Below are 8924 nucleotides of genomic sequence, written 5' to 3'. Positions count from 1 at the left end.
TTCAGAGTGCTCATGGATTAAAATTAATGTAAATATATTTAATATTGTCACTGTGAAGCAACATTTCCTGTGGCTGCCCAGGAATTCCACAGAGTACCAAGGTCAACCCCCAGATGTAAAAAGGAAAGTCCCGGCACAGCTCTGCCCCTGTTTGTCAGCTCCAGCCTGAGCTCAGAGCAGCGACACCCAGGGGCACAGCAGCCAAGGACAGAGCAGAGTGCACCCAAACCTCACCAAGCACAAATCCCCGGCACGAACGACACAACGCCCACTGCCCCAGCAGCAAAGCTCACTCGGCGAGGACGGGGAGCACGTTCTCCTTCTCCTCGGGAGGCTCCACGATGCCCAGGCAGCAGTCGGCGAACTCGAGGAACAGCGGCTCCTGCATCAGCCGCCTCAGGAGGGAGCTCTTGTCCCGAGCCTGCTCCAGGGCCAGCAGCAGCTGCCGCAGGTGCGGGTTCCGCAGCAACTCCCGCAGCTCCGCCGATTCCCCTGCGCAGGGAGGGGAAAAACGGAGTTACAGCTGAGTTACAGCAGGGCCCGGGGCCAGCAAACCTTCCCGGGGACACAGCGACTGCCAGGGAACTGTCACAGCGCTCTCAGGGAAAGCTCGGCCCCCTGGAAAACCCAGGCACTGCTGTTAAAGTGTTAGAAGTTGGAAAAGAGTGGGGAAAAGAGGCAGGAAAATTAGGACAATAAGAATTTAGACAACTAAAGTTTGGGCAATAAAAAACAAAGAATTACAGACTCCCACTCTGCCCCAAAGCAGCCCTTGCTAACAAAGGATTACCCCTTAAATGCAATAGCTTATTGTATAATTATATATCTCATAGATGATTCAATCATTCCTCTCAAACCAGGGTGTTTCTGCTCAATTTCAACTTCCCCCCTTCATCTTGTAAATCAGTTTTGTTGGTTCCTCCAAGTCTGAGCTTTCCTGATAAGGAAGCAATAATTCTTCTCTCGGGATCATGGTGTCCGTTTGTTGTTATCTCCATCCAGAGAGGATAATGTGAGGAGATTCTCGATTATCTTTTCCATTCTTTGAGCTAGTTACAAGAAGTATCGCACATCACATCGCTTCTATTTTAATGTTATGCTACAGCCTAAAAACGGTATTTACCACACCACTTAAAGGAGATGAATACAGCACTACCTAAAGGAATTTAACACCAAAGGAGGCGAGCACAGCATCGCTCTCCCACACCGCGTGCTTATCTCAGTATTTGCCAGGAGCGGGGTTTGTTACCCAGCAGCTGCAGTTTCTGCGGCGGGACGCGGTCCTGCTCCTCCTCCTCGCCCACGATTTCCTCCGGGGCCGCGGGGCTGCCGGCGGGGGCAGGGGGGGATCCGGGCCCGGCCGCCTCCTCCTCCCGCCGGGCACCGGGCGCGCAGCGCTCTGCGGACACAGCCGGTCAGCCCCGCTTATCCCTGGTGAGCCCCGGTTAGCCCCGGTTAGCCCGGCCCGCACTCACCGCGGTGGGTCCGGCAGCACGGCACGGAGCAGCTGCGGGGAGAACGGCGTGAGAAACGGGCCCGGGACCGCACCCTCAGCCCGCGGTACCGGCCGTGACCCCAGCCCGTCCCTCGCTCACTGAGCGGTACCGGGCATTGACCCCGCTCCCCCCAGCCCGTCCCTCGCTCACTGAGCGGTACCGGGCCGTGCCCCCGCTCCCCCCAGCCCGTCCCTCGCTCACTGAGCGGTACCGGGCCGTGCCCCCGCTCCCCCCAGCCCGTCCCTCGCTCACTGAGCGGTACCGGGCCGTGCCCCCGCTCCCCCCAGCCCGTCCCTCGCTCACTAGGCGCTGCCGCAGCGCGGACAGCGGTACCGGGCCGCGGCCCCCGCCCCGCACTCCGCGCACGGCCCCGGCGCCCTCATGGCCGCTCCCGCCGCTTCCGCTCCCACTTCCGCTTCCGCTCCACCGGCCAGGGCTGCCAATCGAGCGCCGCCAGGCAGGCGTGGTTAATCGACCGCCGAGCGCAGCCGTAGCCAGGGCGATTTATCGAGCTATTTAGAGATATTTCTATAAATAGATAAACATAAAGAGATATACGGATATAGATATATATAGAGAGAGCGCTGTGTATGGGGGAAGAAAGAAGGAGGAGTGGAGAGAGAGATGTATATATCGAGATAGGGGTAGAGGTATAGATATGGGCATGTATAACACATATTAATAGAAAATAAATAAATAGATAAATAAATAAAATTGTATATATATATATATATATATAAATAGAGAAATATAGAGAGTTAGAGAGGAATATAGATAGATATAAAGATTAGGAAACAACAAAGCAAAGAAACTGGAAAGAAATCCCTGAAAACCCCAAGTGGCTGGGACTGTGTGTGATCAATGTCAGAACATCCTCACTGTGTGGGTTTCCATGGGATTTTGTTGCTGTGCGTTGATGAAATACCACAGAGGAGCAGCAGAGCCAGAAGCATGAGCTGATGTCACGTGAAAAACACCAATCACTTGGTTTTAAAATTTCCAAAGTTTAATAGCAATAAAATGGTTATAAAAATAGTAATATAATTAGAGTAATAATAATTTTGATAATTGGGATTAGGACAATATGAGACAATAGAAACAAAGAGTTACAGACGATCTGGGTACGTCTTTCAGGAACAAGTCAGCTTCTTCTGATAATGGAGCAATAAATGATTTTTCTCTGAAAGATTGAGGTGTCCTGTGGCTGCTGTCTGGTGCAAGTGCCTCATTCCTTTCTTCAAAAAATATCCCACTTACATAGTTCCTATTTTAACTACAAAAGTTACCATTTCCCTACAAAACTACATTTTCCATCCTACTAAAATGTTAACACAGCACTGCTAATCACTACAACAAAATACATCCAGTAAACATCTGCGTGGAGCCACAGCATATGCACTGTTCACACTCTGTTATCAGTCCCTGTGGCTCTGGGAAAGGCTGCTGCCCAGAGGAGCCCTGAGGCCACAGAGTGCAAGCTCTCAGTGCTCCCCGGGTCCCAGAGCAAAGCAGGTTTGAACAGTTCCAAGAAAAGGGAAATAAAAATGAACAGTCCAGGGAAAACTCTGCCTCAGCCAGCTAAAGCAACTGAACAGCAAAGGAGTGCTCTGTTGTGCTCTGTCAGTGCCCAGAGAGCACAGTGCAGCTCAGAAAGTGGAGCAGTGCTGCTTTTAGAGCAGCGAGTGCAGCCTCTGATAACAAACTCCGTGCTGCTGCTTCTCCCCACCTTTGCTCTCAGAACCAGCACTGCAGGCACAGAATAGAATAGAATATCCAGCATTAACAGAGCACACAGCTGGGATACAAGCATCATAATGTGAGAAATAGCTACTCACTTTTCATAGTTTAGGAAGGTCTATTAAACCTTACCAAAAATGCAGCAGAAGGCTGAAGAAAGAAAAAAGGTTACGGCGCTGGGAACAAAAGATTTTCCCCACCATGTGCTCAGCCCCCTCACAATGGAGGTTTTTCTTTTTAACCCTTTAACCCCTCCCAAAGTTCTGTCCATCAACCCCTTCTTCACTGTCCAGTGGTGGAGATCTCCTCCTCAAATCCTGACTGGAGCTCAGGTGTCACCACAGTGACAAGCCAGCCCTCCCAGCCCTCCCTTGACAGCTGTCCCTTGTTAAATTGTACCCACACGAGGGGGTACAACACAACCATAAACCATACAACTTTTCTCAACTTATCACCTGCTATTTGTCTGTTAATTGTGAGAGTCCACCATGGCATTCCTCGTTTATCCAACACATCACCCTGGGATGGGGTGGGTGGGTTTGCTCAGACATGGCCGATGGCGGCACAGGCCCTCACACGTGAGGCCCAGAGGCCGCACACAACACAACCATAAACCTATACAACTTTTCTCAACCTACACATACGATATTTGTCTATTAATTGTGAGAGTCCACCTCGACATTCCTCATTTATCACAACACATCACCCTGGGATGGGGTGGGTGGGTTTGCTCAGACATGGCCGATGGCAGCACAGGCCCTCACACGAGAGGCCCAGAGGCCATGCACAACACAACTATAAATCTATACAACTTTTCTCAACCTATACACATGATATTTGTCTGTTAATTGTGAGAGTCAATCATGGCATCACTCATTTATCCCACTACACCACCCTGGGATGGGGTGGGTGGGTTTGCTCAGACATGGTCGACAGCGCAGGCCCTCACGCGCGAGGCCCAGAGGCCGCGCAGCGCCTTCAGCCGGGCCCCCAGCGCCCGGAGCCGCAGCGTGTAGAGCAGGGGGTTGCCCAGGCAGGTGAGGGTGATCAGTATGGCCGTGCAGTTCCTGAAGATGTACACCCCTGGGTACAGCTCGCCGTGGCAGCGCCGGTTGGCCGCGTCGAAGACGACGCCGGCCAGGAATGGCGCGTAGGACACCAGGGCCAGCAGCCAGATGGAGATGCTGGTCCTGGCCACCTGCGTCTCTGCCGACCTATAGGTGCCCATGGCTTGGCCGCACGCCTGCATCCTCAGCTTCCTCTTCCTCAGGATGATGATGATCCTCAGGTACGTGAAGAGGGGCACGAGGAAGGCCATGGCCACGTTGGGCATGGCGATGAAGACGAGGTAGTTGACGCAGAAGGGGCTGTAGAGCACCGAGATGTTGCTCTGCGCATGCAGGCAGTTCCAGCCCATCAGGGGCAGGCAGCCCAGGAAGAAGGCCAGGACCCAGTTGATGAAGACCACGGCAACGGAGTGGTTCCTGGCCACCCTGAACCTCGTCCTCATGCTCTCGGCCACAGCCAGGTAGCGCTCGATACCGATGCTCACCAGGTTGTAGATGGTGGACAGGATGGAGGTGGTGTACAGGGAGTAGGGAGCCAGCATGTCCCAGGAGCCGAAGATGGTGATGTCAGGGTAGGTGATGAACAGCATGGAAATCCAGAAGCCAGAGAAGCTGGTGAAGAGGTCAGAGACAGCCAGGTTGCAGAAGAGGATGGAGATGGGCTTGTGCAGGTCCCTGGTGGCCAGGCGGGTGAAGATGGCGGTGCAGTTGAAGATGATGGAGACGATGTTGATGGTCAGCTGGGGGATGCCCAGGGCCAGCACCAAGTAGTGACTCCAGATCTTGGTGTGGTTGGCAGAGCAGTTCAGGAACCCATTCATGGTGGGGAATGCTCCTTTGGGCCGGCTCTGCTCATCCCATTCTCCCAGGAGCTCCCACCCCGATCCCCGGGCGCGGATCCTCTCCTGACACACAGCTCCTGCTGCCACATCATCGTCGCCACGGGGGTTAAACTTTAACCAGCTGTGTTTTTTAATATTTGGGTTGCCAGCTGGGGGCTGTGCCAATCCCCGGGAGTTGCTAGGATAGCCCAAACTGCAGAGCACATTTCCCACACGCATGAGCTGCTGGAAGCAACCTTTGACAAGAGCAAAGCCTGCCCAGGGCTTGGGGAGATGGGTGGTGACGCCTGCAGTTGAAAATTCTTCAGGGATGTTCTCAAATGGAGTGAAGTGAACCCAGCTGTCACTCACAAATTAATTACATCTTAAAGGATTAGAGAGGCAGGAAAGGAGGAACAGAGTTTTGTGGGTTTGGAGGGCTGAGGGAACTGAAATAAAACATCAGTGCTGTGTCTCCAGCCTGGACCCCAACAGCCCAAAAATGCCTTTTCCCACTTAATCCTTTCATGATAACACAGCTAAAACAGCCAACACCACTACCCCTGCCTTTGCCACAGGATATTTTCTGTTTATTTCATGTGGCTTGGTCATTAATAAACCAGTACCAACACCAGTGTAGCTTCTCTTTCTCCAACTTTTTAAATGCAAATTATTTCTGAGAACTTAGACTGAAAGTACCTGAGAGCTGGGGGAGAAAAAAGCTCACAGAACACACATTCCATGCTCTCAGCAGAGGGCACTGCTGGAATAAAATACAGGATACAGAGGCTGCAGGGAGATTTTAACCAGCTAAGCAGACCAGATGAGCAGGACAATTACCAGGTAAATTATCCATTTATCCACATTATTTATTCTGATTCAATTGTATTTCATTGTTGCCTTAACAAAGGATTCACCCTTGTTGTTCACAATTTTCTACCACGGCCTTGCCAAGCAGCTCAGTTGAATTGATGGGCTCCCACATTCAGCACTGATCTTACAGCAGCAATTCCAGCCCCACAGGTGGGAATCTGTGAACTCTGATAGCTCTGCCAAGGTTAAAATGTAAGAAATTTAGGCTATAATTTTGAGTTTAAAAAGGGGACTTTTAGGGCTTTTTTTTTCTATTGTAGTGTATGAAAGTATATTCAGTTTAACCTGCAGTCAGCATCCATGATTTTTGTGTATCAGGAATACTTTATAATTAATTAATATACTTTTTAATTGTGATTATTATATTTTATACAAGTCTAAGTAAGCAATAAGCATTTCAGATGGTCACAAGGGAATGATAACATAGAAATAAGGGCTGAGAAATGACCAGTCAAGCCTGGGGCTGTATTAACATCCTATAAAATATTCCTCTCCCAGTGTCCCAGATAAAACTCCCTTTGTAATCCCAGCCCTGGCAGCCACACCTCGGGTGTGAGGTTGCTGCTGAACAAGGGCCCCACTATTTCTGCCACCCCTGAGCCAGCCCAGCAAATCCTTTCCCTCCCAGCAGAGGTGGCAGCACAGCCCAGGTGGGCACAGGACACCTGTGATGAGCACAACATCCACAGAGCAAAACGGTTTTGAAAACACCCCGGTGGCTAAAAATAATTTATCTGTGAATTTGGGCTCCAAAGGGCTCTAGATATTCCTGAAAATGCTGCTTGAAGTTGCTCTAATTTGAAAATTTGGTGCTCGAGCACAAAATGCTAAATGTTGTGAGATCAGAATGTAATTAAAGTAATATCAAGTGGTATAAATAGCTCTCCACAAAAGATCTGTAATCTGATTTCCCTAATAGAATCGCATACAAATTACCATCATGTTGCTGGATTAAGGGAGACAATAGTGTGGAAGCTGCTTTTTAGTGGGTTTAACACACAGAAACCCCCAGATTTGTACATTCCAGCCCTCTGTGATGCAGCTGGAGCCCCCAAAACCAGATGAAAAACACTTTAAATCTAAAGCCCAACCTTTTCATGGAACAGCCTCAATCCAAGGACGTTTTTGTACTCCTGTATTCCAGGAACTGTGCAGCATTCCCCGTGCTTACCTCACCAGACCCTTGTGAGGAATTGTTATCTGCATCCTATAAATGGGGAAAGAACAATCCCATTGTTTGTTTAAGGTGACACAGGATTCCAGGCAACTCAATCTAATCTCCAGGATCTCAGGCTGACACCTCAGACACTGACTGCACCTTGCTGTGGGCAGCTTTAGGTTTATATTTACCCAGATTTCACCTTCTGTAACACTTTGTTTTTAGTTCTGTGATTGCTTTTCTTTGAGTTCTGTGATTGTATTGACACGTCTTTACCTGAATGCCCAATTTGTTTTGATGTATGTGTAAGAAATGGCCTCATTTTGTGGAATTATCTGTTGATTGTGCCTGTGGGGAAGGCAATAACCACTGACCACTCTGGAGAGGCTTCAGGCTGAATTTTTAGTGATGGTTCAGGTGTGGAAAATCCAAGTTCACCCAGCTGATCTCACAGGCTCAGAACTGCCCCCAGCTGCAGCTCTCAGCCTCCAGTGGGACCCACAAGGGCTCAGAAGGACAGGCCCCCTCTGGGACACACCAAAATTGATCCTAAAACAGGAATTCATGCAGGAGCTGAGCCCAGCCCTGCCCAGGAGCCCTTGGACAGCTCCCACCCTCACCCTGGGGTGAGGCACTGCGGCCCAGTGTCCTCTGAGCTGGAACTGGAACTGTGCCTGGAATTCCAGGGAAAAACTGCATCCTTGTGATGAAACAGGAGTGCCACAGCTCAGGGAGGAGACTTTAAATGCTTAATTCACATTGCTAACTCAAGTGAACTCCAAACACCTCTATTTCAGTGTGCACGCAAGACAGTCCAAACAGGATGAGGGGTTTCCGAGTCCTGTCACATTCTCCATTCCTGACCCCAAATCCTGGGGATTGGGATGGTTCTGCTTTCTCCCCGTTGTCCCTGCACTCAGCCCTGCACTGTCACCACGCTGCAGACACCAAACCAAATTTCCAAGAGTCCTGAGCAGCTCAGCAGGATCATGCCACGAGTCCCAGTTTCAGTGCCAGGGCCCTCAGCAGGGCTGTGGGATCACAGTGTCCCCCTGCCCTGCTCTCCGTGGCCGTCACGAGGCCTGCAAGGGAGAAACACTCAGGAAAGGGAGTGATACAAATAATTTATCCAATTTATGTTTCAATTAATGCAGATTAAAGCCTTCCTTTCTGGAGAGGGAGACACAAACAGGGTGTGTGATCTCCGTCCAAGATTTTTTGGAGCTGTTTTGAAAACACAAAGCTCTGCTCCTCCTCCCCTGTCCAGCCTCTCTCTCTTGGAGGAATTTTTGCCTCCCAGGTTTGGAGTGATGGGAGACAAACACCTGGAACAGGTGAAAGGCAAATAAAGCCTGTCCAGGGTGAGCTGTGGGTGAATAAAGCAGAACCCATGGCAGTGTCCCACCTTGTGCTGGGACAGCATTCCCAGCACAGCCAGATGAAGCTGCAATGTTTGTGCTTCACCCAGAGCTCTGAAATTCCAGATTTCCTCCTCAGGGGCGTGGGAGCTCTCAGCAGTAAAACGACAGCCACGAAGAGCACTCTGCGCTTTCTCACCCTGCAGGGTGGAATTCCCAATCACCCACTCGCTAATCCTGGAACCCATCTGGGGTTTAAATCCCGGGGCAATCCCTGCTGGGTCAGCTCAGCTCTGACCAGGGTTTGGCCTCCAGCCAGTCTCCCCCTCTCAGCCCTTGCTGCTGTGGCTCTCCAGGCCACGAAATAAGTGCAGCTTTTACTGGATTTGATATTCCCAGCTGTCCTTCCCTTC

General features: G+C 50.7%; 2 protein-coding genes across 2 annotated transcripts; both read right to left on the bottom strand.

Annotated features, from left to right (window-relative positions):
• Positions 1 to 17: 17 nt before the first annotated feature.
• On the bottom strand, positions 18 to 1880 carry ZNHIT3 (zinc finger HIT-type containing 3). The gene is made up of 4 exons (XM_063173701.1): positions 1800 to 1880; positions 1476 to 1507; positions 1250 to 1399; positions 18 to 492 (listed from the first exon to the last, which is right to left on the bottom strand). Exons 1-4 carry the CDS (start codon positions 1877 to 1879, stop codon positions 290 to 292), a joined length of 465 nt encoding a protein of 154 aa, XP_063029771.1. The 5' UTR covers position 1880; the 3' UTR covers positions 18 to 289.
• A 2272-nt stretch (positions 1881 to 4152) lies between these two features.
• Positions 4153 to 5602, bottom strand: LOC134427934 (lysophosphatidic acid receptor 1-like). Its single transcript, XM_063174131.1, has one exon. The coding sequence runs from the start codon at positions 5359 to 5361 to the stop codon at positions 4153 to 4155; it is 1209 nt and encodes a 402-aa protein (XP_063030201.1). The 5' UTR covers positions 5362 to 5602.
• Between the last annotated feature and the right edge of the window lie 3322 nt (positions 5603 to 8924).

The sequence above is a fragment of the Melospiza melodia genome, chromosome 21 (genome assembly GCF_035770615.1).
Source record: "Melospiza melodia melodia isolate bMelMel2 chromosome 21, bMelMel2.pri, whole genome shotgun sequence".
Taxonomy (NCBI): domain Eukaryota; kingdom Metazoa; phylum Chordata; class Aves; order Passeriformes; family Passerellidae; genus Melospiza; species Melospiza melodia.
Note: the sequence above shows the minus strand (reverse complement) of the source record. Positions and strands in the feature narration are given on the sequence as shown.

What these genes read in the sequence shown, in the direction of transcription:
- ZNHIT3 (XM_063173701.1), bottom strand. Translation starts at nt 1,879, where the DNA reads ATGAGGGCGCCGGGGCCGTGCGCGGAGTGCGGGGCGGGGGCCGCGGCC. An exon ending in CCGCGCTGCGGCAGCGCCTA is followed by an intron (nt 1,508 to 1,799) that starts GTGAGCGAGGGA and finishes TTCTCCCCGCAG; the next exon opens with CTGCTCCGTGCCGTGCTGCC. An exon ending in GTGCTGCCGGACCCACCGCG is followed by an intron (nt 1,400 to 1,475) that starts GTGAGTGCGGGC and finishes CTGTGTCCGCAG; the next exon opens with AGCGCTGCGCGCCCGGTGCC.
- LOC134427934 (XM_063174131.1), bottom strand. Translation starts at nt 5,361, where the DNA reads ATGCGTGTGGGAAATGTGCTCTGCAGTTTGGGCTATCCTAGCAACTCC.